General features: G+C 39.0%; 1 protein-coding gene across 8 annotated transcripts in view; it reads left to right on the top strand.

Annotated features, from left to right (window-relative positions):
- akt3a (v-akt murine thymoma viral oncogene homolog 3a) overlaps positions 1–23,713 on the top strand; it is an 86,917-nt gene that overhangs the window by 58,182 nt on the left and 5,022 nt on the right. For 3 of the 8 annotated variants that reach the window (XM_061791112.1, XM_061791110.1, XM_061791111.1), the window contains exons 7-14: positions 1,884–1,949; positions 2,633–2,701; positions 6,148–6,270; positions 7,360–7,488; positions 16,033–16,247; positions 17,336–17,423; positions 17,519–17,621; positions 19,348–23,238. In XM_061791112.1, the coding sequence (XP_061647096.1) occupies positions 1,884–1,949; positions 2,633–2,701; positions 6,148–6,270; positions 7,360–7,488; positions 16,033–16,247; positions 17,336–17,423; positions 17,519–17,621; positions 19,348–19,433 (879 nt within the window). In that variant the 3' untranslated portion in view covers positions 19,434–23,238. Of the gene's footprint in view, positions 1–1,883; positions 1,950–2,632; positions 2,702–5,832; positions 6,037–6,147; positions 6,271–7,359; positions 7,489–10,975; positions 11,168–16,032; positions 16,248–17,335; positions 17,424–17,518; positions 17,622–19,347; positions 23,239–23,713 lie in introns of those variants that run through there. The other 5 variants (XM_061791107.1, XM_061791106.1, XM_061791109.1 and 2 more) reach the window with 3 other exon arrangements.

Below are 23,713 nucleotides of genomic sequence, written 5' to 3'. Positions count from 1 at the left end.
CCGTCGACAACTTCACGAAGTATTCAAGTGTGCGCTGTATATCAGAGAACAGTGTAGTCCGGCCTTGACTCAGCGGTGCGAGGTATATATGGTATATACGGTAGACGGTATAAATTATGCCTAAGGTACTGTCTACAGTTTGTAGCTTTGGACTCTACCGACCAATTGCGATAATTATTGTTGACGTCATTGGGTCTGGCTCTGTGTGAAAATGGCATTAACTACATCTGGCCACGGATCCTCCCTGCATCCCGGCTGCTCTGGAGCTACTGTTGGAATGCTAGGCACTAGTCTGCACCCGCTACAAGCTGCTAAATACTGTCCTTTCATGGTGTGGAGCCGCTTCTTTAAGTCACAAATCCTCGCCTCCGTGGCAGCGCACAAGCTTCATTTCTGACAAGAATCGTTTTCACGAAAGGAGGACAAGTAGTAAGTAACAGAAGACGACTAACTGCTAAGCTAACGTGATATGTAGAGTACAGAAAGACCAGAAGAATAAGTACTGAAGTAGGTCCTACAATAGACTTTTGACAGAAATCTTGCTGGAATTAACAATTAAATTTACTAATTAATTTTTGCTTACTGCGATTGGCTGGCCACCAGTTCAGGGTGTACCCCGCCTCTCGCCCAGCGTGAGATGGGATAGGCTCCAGCAAGCCCGCGACCCTACTGAGGATAAGCGGTACTGAAAATGAATGAATGCGTTTTTGCTTATAATTATACAATTATTACTATAATTGTTATTATTTTATTTAAATTAATCATAATTGAAATAATAATACAGCAAACATTGGCACTTATGCCATCGTTCTGGACTTAACATCAATGTCTGCAGAAAAAATTCCCCCCAAAACAGACTCGAAAGTAAATTTAAGCTTGTTTTATGATAACATATTTGATTTTCAGCCAGATTTATGCCCGCCCACATATAGGTCAAAACCAGCGTAATTGACACATCAGCCTGCTGATGTCAGCGACCGAATGACAAGCACATTTCCTTATGCCTAGATCAGACTACAGGATTTTAGCCCCGATATTGGCTCTATTAGCTACCGCAGCCGGTATATTGTATTATGCAATATTGTATATTGCATAATATGGAGGCAAGTGCGTGCCGATTCATTTCCAACTAATACACGGGTTTAGTCAGCTAATTGTTGTATTTATTGCATTGCTCATGGCTCTCAGACCTTTGAAAAATAGTTTGGTAAGATGATGTAACACAAGCATTTGCTTTTTTGCATGGTGGGGGACTTGGAGGTGTACCATTTGAATCAATGACAGCGTAATAACTTAGCGATTCAGTTTTATTATTTTCTTTGAATATTAAATTAGTGATTGAACATAATTTTGGGGTGCTGTTGTGCATTGGACTGTGCAATGGCATATGACAAAGTGGTGTTTGGAAATTCAAGCAAGATACCTTTTTTTTTTATTTACTGAAAAGCTGTCGTTTTGGAGGTGCGAGAAGTCCGCCCACTAGCAATGATATATAAAATATGAATAAATACTGCCACTTTATTGTATAGTACATTTCTTTGTCCACATGGCAAAATGTTCTCCAGTTCTGTCGATGAGGTCACACCATGACATGGTGGCATATCGATTTTGGCGATGTAAAAGCATCTTTCCCAGGGAAATTAGTTATTTACCAATTGCTCCAAAACAGACTGATATTATTGGAAATGACTGGCAATTTTATGTTCTTGAGCAAAAATACATAGATCTTTGTGAAATATAGGCCATATGGACGCTATAAGTCCAGTATTAATATTACTATATTAGTCTTGTGTTTGAATAATTCTGCTACTTATCTATAGACTTGTCTTGCTTCAATTAATGTTTTTGATTGGTGAAAACATGTTGTTATGTTGTGTGCACAGGATGAAGTGGCGCACACGCTCACCGAGAGCAGAGTACTGAAAAACACCAGACACCCCTTTCTCACTGTGAGTGTTTTTTGAGATACGTGCCACACACACAAAGGGGTTTCACATGTACTGTATGTGCGCATGCAAATGTGCTACATTTCGAGTCTCTCACACACACACACACACACACACACACACATATATATATATATATATATATATATATATATATATATATATATATATATATATATATGTTTGTATATGTATATGTTTACATACCCGAGTCTCTGAAGGCTAATTAATTACGCGCCAGGCATCAAATTGTGGTACAATAATGGACGCATCGGTTAGCCATTTTGTGTTTGCGCAGACATATCAGCTCCTGCTAACTTCTGTGGCAGCGTGTCTGCTCCAGATACTTTTTTCTTTAATACCACTGTCACATCTGCAGCCACAAAGAGATGTAAAGACCAACTGTTCTTTTGTTTAGCGTCTCTATCCTTCAAAGTAAACACTTCTCAAGATTGTTTGCCTAAGCGCATACAGAGATGAACCATCTAAAGCTATAGATGCTAGTTTAGTTTGTTTGTTGCGCCTGCTGTTTTCACTCTTGAACGAGCAATGACATTCAAGATGGTTAAAGTCACCTGTATTCTTCTCATTTGTGTCAGAATAACGCAACAGCACGACAAATGCAATGAGTCGCAGTGATACAATGCTGTGCTTTGAGTAGCATCTGTTTGTTTTGTTTGTTTCAGTCATTGAAGTATTCGTTCCAGACAAAAGACCGCCTCTGTTTCGTCATGGAGTATGTGAATGGCGGAGAGGTAAGACACACACCTATATACACTGAGTACGGAAAGTATTCAGACCCCCTTAAATTTTTCACTCTTTGTTATATTGCAGCCATTTGCTAAAATCCTTAAAGTTCAATTTTTCCTCATTAATGTACACACAGCACCCCATACTGACAGAAAAAAACGGAATTGTTGAAATCTTTGCAGATTTATTAAAAAAAAAAAAAAAAAAAACCTGAACTATCACACAGCCATAAGTATTCAGACCCTTTGCTGTGACAGTCATATATTTAACTCAGTGCTGTCCATTCTGATCATCCTTGAGATAGTTCTACTCCTTCATTGGAGTCCAGCTGTGTTTTATTATACTGATTGGACTTGATTAGGAAAGCCACACACCTGTGTATATAAGACCTTACAGCTCACAGTGCATGTCAGAGCAAATGAGAATCATGAGGTCAAAGGAACTGCCTGAAGAGCTCAGAGACAGAATTGTGGCAAGGCACAGATCTGGACAGGGTTACAAAAACAATTCTGCTGCACTTAAGGTTCTAAGAGCACAGTGGCCTCCATAATTCTTAAATGGAAGACATTTGGGATGACCAGATCCCTTCCAAGAGCTGGCCAAACTGAGCAATCAGGGGAGAAGAGCCTTGGTGAGAGAGGTAAAGAAGAACCCAGAGATCACTGTGGCTGAGCTCCAGAGATGCAGTTGGGAGATGCGAGAAAGTTCTAGAAAGTCAACCATCACTGCAACCCTCCACCAGTCGGGGCTTTATGGCAGAGTGGCCCGAGAGAAGACTCTCGTCAGTGCAAGACACATGAAAGCCCGCATGGAGTTTGCTAAAAAAAACAAAAACAAAAAAAACACCTGAAGGACTCCAAGATGGTGAGAAATAAGATTCTCTGGTATGATGAGACCAAGATCGAACTTTTTGCCCTTAATTCTAAGCGGTATGTGTGGAGAATACCAGGCACTGCTCATCACCTGTCCAATACAGTCCCAACAGTGAAGCATGGTGGTGGCAGCATGGACGAAAACCTTCTCCAGATTGAGTTTTTACAAAAAAAAAAAAAAAAAAAAAAAAAAGTCTTATTCATGTTTACTAACATAATAGGCACCGGTTAGCACCTCTTTCTCATAGTCAGGAGTTCTGGGGTTGAATCTCATATTCTCTTCGGGTCCTCTGGCCATCCCCAAAACATGCTTCTTCGGTCTTGAAGCCTCCTAAATTGTCATTAGGTGTGAATGTGAGTGTGAATTCTCGTTTGTCTATATGTGCCCTGCGATTGGCTGGCGATGGCCCAAGGTCAGCTTGGATAGGCCCCACCTCATCCGCCATCCTGATAATGACAAGCAATATATAAAATGGATGGATAGATGTTTTTGATGATTTGGGTACACTCGTGTTGTTGAAAATGAAAATATACAATTCCCTACTAAATTCTACTGCTAGAATGTTTAGATGTGCTCACAGTGAGCGATTAAAGTGGACTGTTGAGTCAATTTGCCAGCCAATTGGCTCGTCACGTGCCTCCTCTCCCTCCTCCTCCTCCTCTCTTCCTGCTTGTCGACTCACATGTGGGCCTCGGGCAGCCAGAATGACAGTCGGAGACAAAATGAGTTTGGATCCCCCCGACTTTTCCCCATTTCTCAGCTTTTTAATCGGCACCATTTGCAATCATGCCTCATTCCCTCAGTGCCGTCATCACCTGCTCCCCGCCTTCCAGCGAGCGAGACTTCGTTCGGCGCCAGGCCCGAGCAAACGCTCGCCGAAGACGCCGGCAAACACACCCTGCAAATATAGCCTCCTCGGACAAATTGTGACCACACATAGCACACGCGCAGCACCAATTACAAAGCTGCCACAGTCACAGCTGCCAGTACACTGATGAAGGCCCACCTGTCGTGTTAGCACACACGCACACACACGCGGCAAGGTGCTCCAGCCGTAAGCATCACTCCAGCGGCCATATGCAAACCTCCCTGAGCAATTAATAGGGAGATGTGTGCCCCGTGGCCTCAAGGGTAATTTGTACTAGTTCGCAGTGTGACAAGTGACAGCAGAGAGTGAAGCTATGAGGCTAACACGGAAGAGTGTGTGCGGGGGGTACAAGACACCTGGGACACAAAAAGCACTGCTTTTAAGTATAAAGAGTGAAGTTTGTTGCCAAAAGCAGAGCAGGATGGAGTGAAATGAAATGGAGGCTCAGAAGGGGTACTAACAAGTGTTGCTTTCGATTAAAAGTCCGAATCTTACCAGAATAAATACAATATATTATCAGGATAATGACTCATTTTTCTTTAATTTTTTTAATTTTTTTTTACTATTTAAAAAAAAAAAAGGAAGCCATAATATTACAACAATAAAGTCATGTTTTTCAAGAACAAAAGTTTTAATCTTATGCGCGTAAAGTTGTATTTTTTGAGAAAAATGTCGTAATTTTAGGAGAATAAAGTGCTTTTTAAAGAAAAAAGTACCAGTAGTATTCTTGCAAAAACACAGGCAGTTCTTGAGATGTTTTGTTTTTTTTCAAGATAAAGGTCATATGTTATGAGAATAAATTATCTAATTTGAGAAAAAAGGCGAAATAAGAGTATAAAGTCTTTACAAAAGTCATATTATATATGTACATATATTGTATACGTATATATATACTGTATATATATTCTGTACATACATATATACATACGTACATACATACATACATAATTGGACAATTATAAAATTCTTTACATAATTTTCTGAAAAAAAAGCTGTTATATTACAAAAATCAATCTTGTGAGAATAAAGTTAGTTTTTGAGGTAAAAAGTTATAATTGTAAGTGCATAAAATTGTAATTTAAAAAAAGAATAAAGTCATAGTTTTTCAAAGAAAAAAGACAAAAATAAATTGTTCCGTTATGAGAATAAAGTTGTATTTTCTGGAGGAAAAATCCGCATTTCTGTTAATTATGAGAGTTAGTTTGTTGCCAGAAAGAGAGCAGGATGGAGTGAATGAAAATGGAGGCTCCGAGGGGAGCAGATAGCACGCTAATGAGCGTCACACTGGAGGCTGTGGGGGATGGGAGGGGGGCCGTGGCCCGCCGCCTCTCTTTAACTCGACTGGCGTATTGATTAAACCCTCTGTTTGGCCCCCGTCGCCCAACTCCACGCCAGTGCCCTGTCAGCCTAGCCTGCGGGCTACCGCGGAAGAGGTCGGTGTGTGGCGAGGGCGCACGTAGTGGGGGTGCGCTAGTAGATGAGGTGCCAGCTGCTGAATGTCTCCATCCACCCGCCCTCCTCGGAGACCCCCCTCCTCATCCTGCTCCTCGCTCTCTTTTTGCGCTCGCCCTCCCCTCCGCCATCTATCATCTCAATATGGTACGGGCAGCCAGTTTGTGTTGTGCTAATTTCCTTCAATAAATCAGTAATTATTACTGCGCCGTCCCTGCTGTCTGCCCCACCCCCTCTCTCCCCTCCTTTCCCCCGCAGCTGTTTTTCCACTTGTCCAGAGAGCGGGTGTTCTCCGAGGAACGCACGCGCTTCTACGGCGCCGAGATCGTCTCGGCCCTTGATTACCTGCACTCGGCCAAGATTGTGTACCGCGACCTCAAGGTAAACACCACCAGTGTACAGTCAAGTGGGAATTTTACGAGAATAAAGGTTGTTTTTTTTTTTTTTTTTTTTTTAAGTCGGAATCTTCAAAAAATAATTCATTGTTTTTGATAATAAAAGGCATATTTTTGCAAGGTAAAACATGTATAATCAAATCAAACTAAAGTAGTAATTTTTCAAGAATAAAGGTTTTTTTTTTCTTCAGGTTAAAAGGTCTAATTTTTTTCAAGAAAAAAGTTGTAATGTGAATTAAGTCATATTTTTTTCAAAACGTCATAAACTTACAAAAATAAAATCCCATTTATTTTATGAATGAGATTACAAGAATAGTCTTACTTTTTTTAAAGTTGTAATATTACCAGACTAAACATATAATTTCCCCCCCAAAAAATATGAGGATCAAATTGTTTTTTTGGTTTTTTTTTGAAGAAAATCGTAATTTTCCAAGCATATTCTATTGATTCAATAGAAGTCAGAATTTAACAAGAATAGATTATATTAATATTATTAATATATAATAGATAAAAAGTAGGAAAAACTATAATTTTCTTACAAGACTTAAATAATATTTCTTCAAGAAAAAGGTTTTATAAGAAAATATTTTGGGACAAAAGTTGTAAAGCTGATATTTCTTTTCTATAAAAAGTAGAAATTTGTGGAAAATAAAGTTGAATTTTTTCAGGCTAAAACGTCATACTTTTTCACAAGAAAAAGTTGTAGTAGTCTACTGTATAATGAGAATAAAATCATATTAAGTCATAGTCATAAGAAGTCAGAATATTACAAAAACAGTCATTTATTTCAGGAAAAAGTTGTAATCTTACGAGAATAAACTCACACTTATTTCAAGGGGAAAATAATATGAGAAAATGTAGATTTGTTTTGTTTGTTTTGAACATGTTCTTTCAAGAATAAGTTATATTATGGCAAAAAAATGTCATTTTTTCAATATTGCACCAGATATAAGGTCAAGTCTCTAAAATAGAGATTTTCTCCACACAATCAATAACAAATAAGCATTCTATTACAGCAGCTTAATCAGATATGTTTGTTTTTATGTAGTAAAAAAGTCCATATTTCCCCTCCCAGCTGGAGAACCTGATGCTGGATAAAGACGGCCACATCAAGATTACTGACTTTGGTCTGTGCAAGGAAGGCATCACAGACGCTGCCACTATGAAGACCTTCTGCGGCACGCCAGAGTACCTCGCGCCAGAGGTAAGATTTTGAGCACTTCTCTTTTGCTTCAGTCTATTTTAAAGCATCCTTTTCTATTGCCTCGTTCCGTTACTTTTAAAGCACACTACATCCCTGTCAAACATTCTTTTACACACTCACTAGACCAGTTGTGGCCAAACTACGGCCCGCGGGCCACATCCGGCCCATTGATCATTTCAATCCGGCCCGCCAAAGATTGGTACAGAATTGCCCAAATCATATTAAAATCATGACTGCATTCATTTGACCTTGTCGTGTAATGCCAAGTGGTTCCACCAAGTTGTGCTGTAATGCTCAGTGGTTCCACCAGGTTGTCCTGTAATGCCCAGTGGTTCCACCAGGTAGCGCAGTAGGTACAGTGATACATTGACTTGACTTTGACTGTTCTGTTTTTACTCTGCTACTGCTCTGAATCCTTCTTCAACCATGAGTTGAGCCAAAGAAAAGAAAAGTTAACAGTGAGTGCCGAGTGTTTAATATAGCATGGACTACTAAATACTTTTTGACTGAAGTCCGGTCAAAGGCTGTATGTCTAATTTGTTAGGAAACCATTGCGGTTTTAGAGGATTACAACATCAGCCGTCACTTTTCTACCAAGCATGCTGATTATGCTAACAGTCAATCAACGCATGAACTGATGGCTATGGCTCAGCGGTTAAAATCAAGTTTACAGGCTCAGAAAAACATCATTATCTGACAAACTGCCATCCAATATTCAGTCACACAAGACCCAGAAACAGCGCCATGGGAACTGATTGATCTCCAGTGTGATACCGTCTTAAAAGACAAGTTCAACTTTCAAAATTTCCCAAAATCCACATCCTCTAGTATTAGGACAATTAAGCTTGGAGAATTTGATTTGGTTATATTACGGGGTTAAAATAAAATAAAAATTCTAAATAAAAGGTCATATTTCTTTTACAGACTTTACCCCTGTATTTTTTTCTTATTTAAAAAATAAAAAATGAAATGGAATTATTAATTGTCGGAGAAAAACCGCTGTGAACTCATGAATATAAAGTTGCATTTTTCCAGATTTTTTTATTTCTATATAAACATTTAAATATTTATTAAATATTACATTTTACTTTAAATATTAAGAGAATAAATAATAAAAATCGAGAGAAAAAAGTTATATTTGCATGTCTTTTTTTAATGTTGTAATATTATGAGAATAGTGGGGTTTTGTTGTTGTTTTTTTAGAAACAATTCAGAATCTCCCAAAAAAAGTATAGAAAAAAGCGACTGTTTTTTTTTTCTTCAGTGCTGCCTTAATACTCAATACTTAATACTCGTATATTGCAGAATGTCTTTGTCAAGGCAGTGTTCATACATTCCTTGAACTGGATCTCACTGTGTAGGTGTACCTAATCAGCTGTCTGTATTCACTGACTATCAATGACACCTCCTATTGAAACACAGGGCCAAAATTGGAAAGAGCGTTAAATGATAATAGTTTATTTTAGCCAGCGTCCATCCAGCTTCAAGGTCACCAGATCACCTGGCGAGCGTGGCGCAGTCCTGTGAGTGGTGGAGATGATGTGGAGATGAAGGCAGCAGGGGAGCAGCGTGGCAGTGTATATCCCACTTGAAAAAGTAGCGAGGACAATTTGGCGCAGCATTTTCATCCCCCCCTCCCCGAGTGCTTTCCTTTTGCGTGCCAAAAGCTGATTGGAGGCTGCTAGTTATTTTTCACAGGATGTGCGTCTATGCGTGCGCGCGCGTTTGTGTGTGTGTTGCAGTAGAAAGTGCGGGCTAAAGTGAGGCAGATGGCGGCAGATGGGCGAGGTTGGAGGAAGGTGCTCGGAAAAAACCTGGAAATCTACACCGCCACCGCTCGCCCGCCCGCCTGCCCGCCCGCACGCTCTGCTCGCCCGCCCGCGTGTAAAAATAACACAGTGTGCTCCGAGCCAAGTTCCAGAGATGCAAAGTAGCTGGGATTAAACAGAGAATAAGGGGATGGGGGGCACTGGTGGGGGCTTGAAGGCAGACGGAGATGAGAAGGCAGAGGAAATATTTCAGGGTTACGCGATTGTATATTCGATGCTTCCTGTGTTTGCAAAGGCCACACAATGTGGACTTGTCTTGTTCAACAACTTATTTTATAATGAAGAGTGACATGACTCAATAATAAGTAGCGTCCTTGTGAAGCGATGCTGACATTTAAGGATAGGCGTGTCCAAAGTCCAGTCCAGGGGCCGTACGTAGCCTGTTTTTTATTGGACGCCACGTTTGAATAATAAAATTAAACTCAACGCCTCAGAAGTAGGGATGGACCGACGCGACTTACATTTGAGGACTTACTGATACTGAATACCAATACTTGATAATTCCATCATGTCATGAATGTGTTTTACTTTAATCAAACATTTTTATAACATAGCATCTCATTCAACTGTTAGACTTCTAATATACACAGAATAATCCTATTCCACTTGCTGCAATGTGCTGCTTCTGTTGTGCACGACTTGGCCTGTAAGGGGGCAGTACGGTGCACGCAGATTTGATGAAAAGACACAATGAAGAATGTTGCGGAAAATCTGCATCAATATAACTTGTTTTTGGCAGGATAAATAGAATATATGGCTGTGAGTATAAGGCAGAACGTCTTTGTCAAGGCAAGGTATACGTTGATGCGCCGTTTGTGTTTGAATATTAGTTATTTAATGGGTTACACTGCAACATTGATGCTATTTGTTAGCATGTCTATTGTGTTTTGCATTATGCGGTAGCATTAAGCTAGAAGACTTTTGCAAGACAAAACTTTGTGTTTGCCTAAATGTATGTGTAATTCTCTTTAATTTATGTTAGTTTTACTGTAAACTTCAACTGGGAGTGTCAATAAAAAGCTTGAAGCAAGAAGACGACTGCTTTCGAAGAACTGTTCGCTATCTGCTAAACTGCCCACAACACGTTCAGGAAGGACAGAATAGTGTAGTGTAATAGTGTAATGCTGGTAAAGTGATACCGGGTGTTATAGTATCACAGTGTTTTTATGAGTATAATTTCAAACATACAATATTGGCATGTTACATTTTTACAATTTTTATACAATTTAAAAACAAATGTTGAATGTTCCAGATGTCAAAATATTTTTTATTAAAATAATTGAAAACAATTAAAGAAAGTTGCATTTTACAAGATAATACTTTTTTTTTGTATTTTATTTGTTATATATTTTTTTAATGAAAGCTTATTCATTATTATATTTCAATTATACATCATTATGAAGCTCAATGTAAATAGTAAGCAGTCTTTGTGAAGAGAAGCGAGAACTCTGTATTAGCTGTCAGGTCAAAGGCCAAGCAATCAGACAATCAACTTGTGCTCTGATAAAACAGATCAACATTAATCAATCAATTTCTATTTCATCACACCTTTTTTGTGTCAACATGAACAAAATGTCTCCCTTTGACACCAGCAATATGCGTGTGTGTGTGTGTTGACTGTGATCATGTGTGGGCCCGCTGGCTATCTGGGCTGCTAGCCGCTCCAGGCTATGTGTGCGCTCCCATCTCATCTCCAGTCCGGTCCCGGCTGCCAAAGCCCCTCCGTCCCGGGAGCGCCGTCCCACCATCGCCACATGGCTGATCCCCGAGATCCTTCTCCCTCCCCCTGGATTCCTTTTGTCTCATCCCCTGTTTTGCCTTGCCTTAAATGCATCTTTTTAAGTCGTGAGGTCAGCACTGCTGCTTTTCAAAACAAGTCCAAACACACACGCACGCACGCACACACGCCGGCGGCTGTGGGGCAGCGTTCTGGCTCTGTGAGGATTAATCTGCTCCCTGCCTGCGACCGAGCTGCCACCTCTTTTTTTCTTCTTCTTCTTCTTTTTTTCTGCTCTCAATTTCATCTGTCCTTGTTTTACGCACTTGGAAAACTTGCCGGATAAATATTCCATCTGTCTCCCAAGTCGTGTTTGCCCTCCAGTAGTCCTGCACAACAATTTATTTTAACATTACGAAGAGAAACATTATTCAATAGTAAGCGGTGTCTTTGTGAGGAGATGCTGTCATTTAAGAACAGTGGAATCCAAAGTCCAGCCCGGGGGCTGTTTGTAGCCCACACCACGTTTTCTATTGGCCACCCCTAATATTAAAATTACACACGGCCTGCCTCACAAGCCTATGAATAAAAATAACATCATAAAAATGTCCTTATGTTTTTCTTGTACAATATTAAAGATTGCAAAAAATTGGAATGTTATAATTTATCACGCTATTTATCATTTTAAAAATTGTAATTATGAAAATGTTGAATTTTCTAAGATATCACACATTTTTTAATTTTAAAAGATATTTTAAAAAGATAAAAGAAAGTTTTTAAGTGAATTATAATTATTTTTAATAATAATATATATTTTTGTTTGTTTGTTGGTTTTAATTCATGAAAGTTGAATTTTAAAATACTTTTTTATATTTTTAATTAAATATTTGTTTTACTCTTACAAGATATCACCCTATTTTTTTAAATGTAAAAAATGTTAAATGTTGTCACACAATTATTTTTTTGTTTAAATGTAAAAAATATTGAATATTACAAGATATTACCTTTTTTTTTTTTACATGCAACACGAGCTCTCACGATTTAATTTAATGAAAATATATATTTTTCAAAGTTAAATGTTGCAATTCATCACACTATTTTTATTTTAAGAGATTACAAAATAATTATGGAGCGTTAAATGGTGTCACAGTTATTATTTTTATTTTCTAAATTAATGTACGCCCTGCCATGACTGAGCTTTCACCTTTTCACCAGCTTTTTAAAAAAAAAAAAATCTCTCTCAATTTCGGGCTTGCGTGCCTTTTAACATCTCTCCTAGTTTGCCGTACTTTGAAAACTTCATTAGATAAATATTCCATCTGTCTCCCAGTCGTCTAAGCCGCGGTGTTATCCCTCCAGTTGTAGAGTGTGCGGAGCTGGCGGCGGGCAATGTTCCTCCAGCAGCTCATCTTCTTCTTCTTCTTCATACTTGCCAGCAGCACGCAAGCACATCACACATGAAATATGTATTGACGTGTAACCGCTTCAGTTGTTGTTTTGCTGCCTAAACTAAAGAATTGATTAGGATATTGCACAAAAAGGTAAAGTCCTCCAGCAGCATCGCACACCACAAACATTGGAGATTGCACTGCATCATTCCGACAACTGCTTCTGGTTGCAATATTGATTATAGCCAGAAGTATTTGGACGTGTCTATTGTTTTGTCTTCATATAGCACCACCACAGTTGATTTGAAACATGTAATTGAATGATCGACTTTCAGGTGTATTTTAAGGACTGAGTGACCAAAGTCCCGCCCGGAGCCTTTTTTTTTTTTTTCCAGTTTTATTTATTTATTTATTTATTTATTTGCCCGTGATATATTCTGATGACAAAATCAAACACGGCCTACTGTAAATCAGACGTTTATGAGAAACATTACATATGTTGACTGTTACAAGATATCACACTTTTTTTTTAATTTAAAAATGTTATCACACTATTTTTTTATTAAAATTGCACAGTTGTTTTAACAAAAGAAATCTATATAAAAAATCAGGCATGGTTAGTTATTTTTCATTTTAAAAAGCTTTTTAAAAAATGATGACTGTTACAGGAGATAACCTTTTTTAATATTATTTTTAAATGAACATTACAAGATATAACACTTTTTTATTTAAAGAAAATGTTGAATGTTAAACACAGTATTTTTATTTTCTAAAGTTATCGCATAATTTTTTTTGTTAAAAATAAGTAACAAAATTGTTTTAATTTTAAAAAACTGGTATTTTATATCAAGCTTTTTTTAATTTTAAGAAGTTAAAATTAATGTTCAAAACTATCACTCTATTTATTTTTTATATTTAAAAATGTTGACAGTTACAGGGTATCATAGTATTTCTTTTAAATAATTTTAAAACAATTTTGAATATTACAAGACATTTTGAAATGCAAGAACAAGGTTGAACAATTTGAATGTTGTGGTATTTTTTAATTAAGAATAATTTGGACAAACTCTGTGAAAAACATTTAATGTATAATTATAATAACTTCCTTTCTTTAACCAGGTTAGTTAATTGAGAACAGTTTTTCATTTGCAATGCCAACCTGGTGGCAAATTAGGGTTCAGTATCTTTATAGCGGATTCAATAGCGGACAGTTGGAGCTGGGACTGACCGAAGGGTCAGTGGACAACCCGCTCTACCAGCTGAGCCACAACCGCCATATCGTAGCAAGATACCGCAGTAAAACTTTTTTTTTTTTTTAAATGAAATGATGTTGAATGTTGCAAGATATCACTCTCTTTATTTTCTATTTTTTAATTCTAAAAAGCAAACGTACAAAAAAGTAACAAAAATGTTGAACGTAATCAGATATCCCGTTTTTAATTCAGTAGAGAACAGTTGCGCCTCCCTTCAGTTAGAAACAGCCCTCGGTGTGATCCTGTTCAGTTGTACAACCACAATGATAAACCTTGTTAAATCTATGGAGCTCGCACATGTAGATATTGTCATTATTTGCAGTGTATGCACTGAGAGTGTCATTAGACAATGGCTGTTGGTCGTTAAGGTTTGTTAGCGTGTTCTGGCGTGCTCCCGGCCCGCTCCATTATTCTTAACAGTGAGAAGATGCTATTATTATTGGCGAGATGTAGGGCATATGCCGCTCTGGACGCTCTCCAACCTTGCCAGTCTGGCCGTCACCGCGCAAACGCTCACACTAACACACTCATCGTAGCGTCACATGTTAATAAGCTTATGATGTTAATGAGCACCTGAAGTACCTCTGCCTTGCGACGGGATGAAGGGGGAGCAGATGGAGGAGGCGAGAGTAAGCGAGGTGCGGAAGAAGACTTTGATAGAGTCGCTCGCTGGCCGTGACCCGCGTCCACGGCCTCGCCTGCCTTCTCCATCCAGGGACGCTGTCCTCTTCCTCCTAGCGCGGCCTGTGAAGACCTGCCACCCACTGATGTTTGCCATCTCTTGCTTTTTTTAATGCTTCCCTGCAGCCACCTTGGCGCCATATTGACTCTCTTGTGCTTTATCTCCTGTCTCATCTGTCTGCTTCTTCTTCTTCACCACCGTGGGCGCTTTGGTGCCAATAAAATAAATGCACACGCGCAGAATACAAGCAGATGTCTCATAAAAAAAACAAAACAAAGTAAAGTAATGTTCCACCTTATTTCTGACTTCGTTGATTTAATTTAGCCTGCTAGCTTAGCCGAAAGCATCCACACTGTCACATTCTCGACAACTAGCAAAGTAGTGCTAGCGTGTCGCCTCTTGGGAGCACCGCGTAACCCCACATTTTTCTCACTGGACTCCTGTACATATGGTTATGTAAGCTTTTATTTCATGTGGTTTGTATGTAATTGAGCTATTGCTGAATTGTAACTTGAGGAGATCAAAACGGTGCCTGTGAGTCAGCAGCCTACCAACAGCTCTACTAACGTTCTCCTTGATTAATACTTTCCACCCTCTTTTACCATTTATATAATGGATACAAACATAATATACAAAAACATAGTGGTGAACAGTATATATAAGTATAATCAAATAAACAAAAACAAAGATATTGGAGAGCAATGGGCTCAAGATTATTTTCTTAATACAGATTACGGTATTTACTAGAGCTGAAGCGATTAATCGAATAACTCGAATTGTTCAATTACAAGAAAAGGTTGATGCAAAATCACTGCCTCAAAGCTTCGTGGGGATCATTTTTCCCCACGGTCTAATGTGCCACTCTGTGTGGAAATAAGTTCACATGATAAAACAGTTCGTAAAAGATAGAGAATGTCCAAAGTTTGGTATTATTTCACACCTAAAAAAAAAGAAGATAAGGCAATGTGTGGACTGGCTTACACAACAGCACTTCTATGATTGACAATGCTAGGTTAACATACTGTAAACGTCGTTAGCTACTTTAATATAGCCTATCGCCGCAAGTTAGCTGCTGGTGCACTTTCATTTGCTTGAATAAACAAAAGAAACTCATAATAAACACACTTATACTCTAGGTTCTGTAGCCAACAACTGATGCCCAGTCACTCAGACGCAGACTGGCCAACGGGTAACCTGGTAACAGCCAGCTGTTATCCTGAGCCAACAACACGAGAAGGTTGATAACATAACTTATCTAACTTTATTTTGTCAAATTTAGACATTCTAAATAGTAAATGTCCAATAGTTGTTTTCATTGAGTGTTCAAATTTGGAGTTGATAGTATTCATTAGATCAGTCCAAAAGATGTGCAATTAAGGTTTATGTTCAACCTTCAACTGCTGCAGTCAACACGAGTGATGTCATGCCTGTGATTGCAAAATTCGGCGTCCGGGCGCCCTCGTACTGCTCAGTGGAGACTTCAAACATCTTCCTCTCTCTCATCCAATAACAACTTCTCACAGCATCTTAGACTCTCAAACGAGAGATGTTTGAGCTTCATTATCAACAACATTATGTTACAGCTATGGTTGTTGTTGTTTTTTGTAAGTGCCCAAGAAATAAAGTTGAGGTGACGTGAGCTTAAAAACAAAATGTCTGCATGTGTACTCCTCAGGTCCTGGAGGACAACGACTACGGCCGGGCGGTGGACTGGTGGGGTCTGGGCGTCGTGACGTACGAGATGATGTGCGGCCGCCTGCCCTTTTACAACCAGGACCACGAGAAGCTCTTTGAGCTCATCCTGATGGAGGACATCAAGTTCCCGCGTACACTCTCAGCCGACGCCAAGTCGCTGCTGTCTGGCCTGCTCATCAAGGACCCCAACAAACGGTACCTGTGTGTAGGATTTAGTAGGAAATGGCACAAAAACCTGACCTGACCTAACCCTAACCATGTGCCATCTCCTTTAAAGCCAGTCACGAACCCATACGTACTGACGTCATCGCATACTCGTTACGAATATGTCTAAAACATGTCTGCCCCCTTAATTTCTCATTTCACACCCTGCTAATATAGTTCCGATTGTGCTTGAAAGTGAGTGTAAAATAGGATCACTTTTAGCTGTATTGCCTATGGTTGATATTCTGAAAGAGTCCAAGTGAGATGTCATAAAACAGTGAGATTGGTGTTAGTAATCAGGTCTACATATTCGACGAGGAGGTTTTCGCCAATATTGGTCGCAATCACGTGGGTCGACGGGACCTTGAGGATAGCAGCAACAAAGAAGAATTTTGGGCTTTTCTCTTTTTGAAGAAAATTATTTTGTTGGAGTTGTCTGGTTTCACGATGAAATGAAGGTCGAAGACCTCTTTGGAAGACTTTTTCAGTAAAAGAAGAAAATAAAATTGGACTCTTCTCATAGGAACAGGTTGAACTGCATGTTTTATGCATTTTTTACTGACTTACATTGTACTTATTTGAAACCTGGACAATTAAGTAGTTAAATAAATAGAAAAAGTCCAAGAGAAATGTGCATTCTAATAAAAATAAACAGATGAATTACATTATATTATGACTGCTCAGTAGCATATCAAATCTAGCAAAACTGCTGTGTTAGGGATCTTTTTTCTTTTTTTTTTTTTTACTTAAAATTGGATTTAGAACGGTGGTGTTTTAAAAATGCTAGGCACAACAGCTTAAGTAAAATGAAGAAAAAAAACAAAGCTTTTTTTTAAGTTAGATGAAAATGACCTTTCGACAGGAGACATGCTAAGGAAGGCCGACATTACAAGGATTTGCATGCAATGTTGTGACTGTAATGTGATATAATACCAACAATATCCACATTGATGAATCATTTTGCTGTTGGAACCTATTGTGATAGTTTTAAAAATGATCTGACTCGAAACTTCTCTATAGTCTTTGTAGCAGTGTTTGAGGCGTTCCTTCTAATTTGGCTTCTTTTTCCACTGAACTAGGCTTGGTGGAGGACCGGATGACGCGAAAGAAATTATGAGGCACAGTTTCTTTACTGGAGTCGACTGGCAGCATGTATACGACAAAAAGGTGTGGATGCGTTTCTAATATTTAGTTCATCTTATTTGGCTACAGGTACAGTTTAGGAGTTCCTCACTGTCCTCCTGCCTTGATCTCTGTTCCAGATGGTTCCTCCGTTCAAGCCTCAGGTCACATCGGAGACGGACACCAGGTACTTTGACGAGGAGTTCACGGCGCAGACCATCACGGTGACGCCACCCGAGAAATGTGAGTCTTACTGAATACTACATTGTTACAATGCTAATTGTTTGTAGAATGCCATTTTTGGTGGTCTTCCTGAATGAGAGCTGGCCGTTGCAAATGTCTCTTGTGAAAACATAAGAGGATGGTGAACATGAAAAAATGGTAAATAAGTGGGAAGTCTTCCCAGAAGAGTGGAAGCTGTTGGCTGGAGACTCCATATTTTATTGATTTTCACTTTGTGGAAGTGTAATGGCTGGGTATCTAAATTATTTTGGCAATATAGTGTATGTGTCATTGGATAATAATAATCCATCCATCCATCCATTTTCTGAGCCGCTTATCCTCACTAGGGTCGCGAGAGTGCTGGAGCCTATCCCAGCTATCTTCAGGCAGGAGGCGGGGTACACCCTGGACTGGTTGCCAGCCAATCACAGGGCACACATAAACAAACAACCATTCACACTCACATTCACTCCTACGGGCAATTTAGAGTTTTCAATCAGCCTACCACGCATGTTTTTGGGATGTGGGAGAAAACCGGAGTGCCCGGAGAAAACCCACGCACGCGGGGCCGGGGATTGAACCTGTGAACCAGTCGCCCACTGTGCCGCCTCTGATGATAATAATAATAATAATAATAGTTTTTAGTCCTTGATGAAGTAGATGAAGTAACAGCAGTCATTAGTTTGTGTTTATAGTCATGTGACTGTCATATGGAAGAACTGACTCAAATAATGAAGAAATGAAAGAAAGAAAGAAAATGAATGCAAGAAAGAAAAGAAGAGAGAGAGAGAGAAGGAAAATGATGTGCAAGTTGGCAAACGTTTGTGCTTAAGAGCCAGATTGGATTTTTAAAATAAACAGATGGGCCAAGTCATTCATTAAAAAAAAGTTCAAATGTATAAAATATGTCTCTTTGTTTTAATAATAAAATAAAACAGTGATGCCTTGAGTTACGAGTTGGATTTGTTCCGTGACCACGCTCGTTACTCAAAACACTGCAGTGTTGCCACAGTTACCTTGAAAAAGTAACTTGGTTACTTTACTGATTACTTGATTTCAAAAGTAACAAAGTTAGATTACAAGTAACTTTTTAGTTACTTTCAGCAGCTGCCAAGTGGCAGGAATATCACTTATCCACAGTACAAAAAGAGCATTGGCTTAACCGTAACCATTACTTGGTAATATATACCAAATATTAGTGTAGTTGAAGCCACATTAAATGAGCTATTTAGTGAAGACTTGACATACCGAATACAATAAGTACCTAAACATGGAAACAAGCACACCATTCTCACGTACACTTCCCTAAAGACTCTTTACTGATAAACAGACTGTAGCAACCCTACATTTTGTTAGAGTTCTGTGGTTTCCAATTGTGTGGGAAACTGAAGGCAACTGTGCGTGCGTGCGTGCGTGCGTGCGTGCGTGCATGTGTGTATGTACGTAAACGTGAGCGTTCCGGTTAGATGTTGGAGGAAACAGACAGGCCTGCACTTAATGTTGTTTTAAAAACGTGATTGCGGCCAATATCTGCCCTTATTCAATAATTTATTGGGTTAAAAAAAAATAAAAAATTCCAATGCAATTACAAACATTTGATTTTCACTATTGGCGGTCAGGCCTGGTCCCTATCCCCCACGAACAGCAGGGGTCCACAGTATTGTTTTATATTATTGTAAAAATATATTTGTATAAATAAAGGCCTCCTTTGTGGTAACCGCCTTTTCACCATGTTGTTGTGCGCTAGTTGACGAGGACGGCATGGACTGTCTGGACAACGAGAGACGACCGCACTTCCCGCAGTTCTCCTACTCGGCCAGCGGGCGGGAATGAACTCCGTCCCCTTCCCTCTAACCCCACCCCCTGCTGCTGTGACATCATCACAGCTGGTCTATGAGGTCATCAGCGTGGAACACAAAAAAAGAAAAACCCATAGCTTAGGGACCCGGAAGAATCCCCTCAAGGAAGGATTTTGCCATCCTTTTTCCTTTTTTTTTTAGCCATTTTGTCTCATTCATCGTTTACGAATGGAGCGTAAGGTACGAAGGCGATTAGCCACTAACGTGATGTCCCCCAGATGGGACTGCTGTGCTTTGATTGGTTCCCTGCTCCCTGGCCATCTACGCACGCACGCACACGCACTCTCACACGTGGCTCGGATATAATCTCAGGCTTTTCTTGCACACGTGAATCATTCTGGGATCGACTGAGTGGGTCTGGTAGGCAGGAGTTGACTCAGGTGCAATTTCCCACTCGTCGTTGCTGCTATTCCAACATCTGCCTCTTGGACACATACACCTCCTCTTCAACCGGACTACTGCGAAACAGATCTGTCGCTGGTAGGGCTGGGCGACATGGCCTTAAAATAAAATCTCTTTTCTGATTTTAAGCAAATTACGATTACATTTTCTTTTCTTTTTTCCCCCGTCTGGGATTTGTTTCATTTCTCCTGATACCAAACAAGCTTTGAAACAGTTTTTAGCTTTGAAACTGTTTTTAACCCAGCATTAACTTGCATTAACTTCCACAGAAATGTACAGAAAAATACATATTTATACATACATTTGAGCCTTGGTTTTCATTATTAATCCATCCCAAAAAGTCTGACTAAAATCAAACTGTCCAAGAACCAAAGCAGTATTTTATTTCCTGTAGGAAATAATGTAAACCCAATTAATCTGTTCCAGACAAAAAATATTGACAAAAAAATACACTTTATAGAAAATAATTATAATTTAGGATACACAAAACAATATGAAATAAATATAAATGACTAATAAAATTGCTAAATGAACATTAAACATCCCTTTTTACCTTTCTTCACCATAAAATCGACATTTAAGACCATTTCTTTCCACCTTTCCATAGCTTTTTGTCATATAGAAAACAGTATGAAAATAATTCTGCTCATGTTGTCATTTTCTTAGCGGGAATGAAAGTCGCTTTTTGAAAAAACTAAAAACTAAAAATAAATCGTCCTGAGCAATGAACTTGACGTAATTAATAAAACGGCTAAATCGCCCAGCCCTAATCGCTAGCTAGCAACGCATCTACGCCTACGCTTGCTAACTTGCTGCTAACGTGGAAGCTACAACACATCCACGTAGATTTAGTACACAAACAACTAAATCAATAAAGGATGTCATGTTTGCATTCGAGGAGGTTCCACATCCAAGCACAGCAGTTCCCCGATCACGCCCCCTTAAAGCTTTACGACCCACAATGCAACACTCACTCGTCGATTTAAGACTGGACGGAGGTGAGACAGATCGCCGCCGTGGACGTGGGAGTCCAATGCAAACTTATTTATGATGATGATCTTTCCTTGGTGGAGGTACTTCTGGCTTATTTATTATCCCACTCATTGTTCCCCTTTTTTCTATTGACACCTGATTCTACCGGCGGAGTCTCTGTGCGTTAGGGCTGAGAAAACAAAATGGCCCAAGAATGTAGGAGGGGGAAACAGTTCCGTCACTTATTTACCTCCGCCAAGCATTATTCGTGTATTTATTAGTTTGTGTGTCTCTTTGTTTGTTGGTCGGGTTGTGCGCAGGACCTATGCCTTCCTTGGCGGAGGTCTTGTGTCCATGAGAGGTTGCCGGAGAGTTCAGACCTCCACCAAGGCCATTTTTTTGTTTTTGTTTTGTTTTATTGGGACACATTTTCCATGAAATACAGTAGAACCTTTAATTTAGTTTTCAAAAACATTGAAAAATACGCCTCAGAAGTTTCAACCTTGACGTCACAGTAGACTTTACGAGGATAATTGACGGCAAAGAGGGAAAATGCAATCATAACTATGGAACAGAAAGTGGAACGTTTTGCTACAAAGCGGTAGCGTAGCTACCAATGTGGTACACGTTAATATCCCGGCTGCTCAGCACTAGGGGTTGAACAACTCCAGATTTTTTTGTAGTCGACTCTACGGGGATGGTAGTCGATTCGATGTCGATTAATCGACCATTGATTTTTTTGTTTTTGTTTGTTTTTTTGGGTTTTTTTTTTTAGCCAGTCGCAAGTGTTGTTAACGCCAAAACCCATGATTGCGATTAATTGACTTCAAGCATAATCGTCATTGCACAGTGCTAAAGTTGATTAGTCGGTTCAACCTTACTCAGTGCAATAAAAGACAACACCTCATTGATGGTGTAACATCAAAGATAACACTTGTTTGTCAAAACACGTGATTGCCGATCAAGCAATAATCGTCATAGCGCAGTGGCAAAGTCGACTAGTTGACTAGTCGGTGCAACCTTAGTACAGAGACAACATGTCAATGGTGGTATAGCATCAAATACGCTCGTTTTTGTCAAAACGTAATTGGCGATTAATCGACTTCAAGCTATAATTGTCATTGTGCAGTGGTAAAGTCGACATAGTTGGTTCAACCCCTAATTTAGTTATTTTTTGTTATCAAAGACAACACTGAAGATACTGTTTGTCTTATTGTAATACTAATACACATTTTATAAAGGCCATTGTTTGACAATGGATGGGTTACTTATATTTCTCTTAGCATTATTAATAGTCTTCTGTCGTACATATATGACATATATTATATTGGACAGGGCGTCCATAATGTATATTTATTATGCAGTATATAATATACAGTACATATTAATAGCATTCCAAAGGTTGCACTGTAGATTGCTGTTTATGGGGCATAAACAGCAATCCCCCCCAAAAAAGTGTAAATTATTTTTAGTTTTTGGGTGTAATCTTGTTCACTTTAAACATGAATTACCATATAAATATTCTTTTGCTGTGTATGTAGGTAGGTTTGCCTTGGTGAAAGTCTGAACTTTCAGAACTTCTGTATTTTTTTGTGTGTGTTTTGTGATCAAAATGTGACAAGCGCAGATGACTGGACGCGTTGAAGACAGACATGACAAGTTTATCGATAAGCACTTATTGTATGGGAATGTGTGTGTGTGTGCATGTGTGTGAGCTGAAGACAGGAAGGAGAGGCGCAAGTAGGAAAGCAGAGGACGGTGGAGGAAAAGTGAAGTTGGCGAAGGTAGGCGAGTGAGACTTAACAAGAAATAGTTGGAAGCAGCACGTTGAATAGCGGTTATCAGGTCTGCCTCGTGGTCAGAGGATCCTGGTTTGAATCCAGCTTCTGAAAATTCTAAATTGTCTCAATGTGAATGTTTTGTTTGTCTGTCTATATGCGATTGCCTGGCAACCAGTCCGGCCTCTCACTCAAAGTCAGTTGGGATAGGCTAGAGCTATATCGCGACCCTACTGCTATGGAAGCCAGTGTTGGCGGTCTGTCTTTAACGTGTGCGGCGACATTTGCGCGTTTGTCACGTCAGTCGCCGTGGAGTGGTCACGTCTTCCAACGTTCCAGCCGGTCCTTCCGTGTTTGTTTGTCTTCACACGCCAGGAAAGCCTTAATGGTTTCACTCCAAAAACAAAGACAAAAAATTTGAAATTTATTTAAATAAATAAATAAAAAAGATGCATTAAACATGCAATGCAGTTGAAATAGACAAAATGTATGTCATGCTATTTATTATCATTTGAATGTCAGTGTTATTATCACTTGAATTTGTTTTCTAATTTATTGGATGTCATCTTGTTTGTGTTCATTCTGCAGTCAAACTGAAAAAAAAATAAATGCCTCCCTTTTATTCTTTACACGTCTCATAGACAACATACAGAACAGTATATGATGTGCTTCTTTAAGGCACAATGGACAAAAGTAAAAAAAAAAAAAAATGAAAATTAAAAATGTAATGTTTTGAGTTTGAGTCAATTAATGCCATATCTGCCATCTTCCCTTTTTGGAATAAATGGGAGGGAAAATATAACAGAAACATTTAAGTGACCTCCAGTGGTGTTTTTTTATTTTGTTTTGTTTTGTTTGTTTTGCAGTGCTATTGCCCAGTGAGGCCCTCTAACCAGGAATTAAAAAAAAAAGGTCAGCTTCCATCAACCTTTTAAAAATATAAATACCCCCTTAAAGTGTAGAAGGGGTGGACATTATTTTCCTTCTTATATAGTTACACGAAAATAAATAATGCCTTTGGACGTTTTTGGCGTCAATAAATAACCAAGGCACGAAATTTGTTAAAAGGTTTGTATAATATACATATGGCATCTGGATTGAT

Source organism: Phyllopteryx taeniolatus, chromosome 11, assembly GCF_024500385.1.
Source record: "Phyllopteryx taeniolatus isolate TA_2022b chromosome 11, UOR_Ptae_1.2, whole genome shotgun sequence".
Classification (NCBI taxonomy): Eukaryota; Metazoa; Chordata; class Actinopteri; order Syngnathiformes; family Syngnathidae; genus Phyllopteryx; species Phyllopteryx taeniolatus.
The sequence above is the reverse complement of the archived record's forward strand: the minus strand, read 5'-3'. Positions and strand labels throughout refer to the sequence as shown.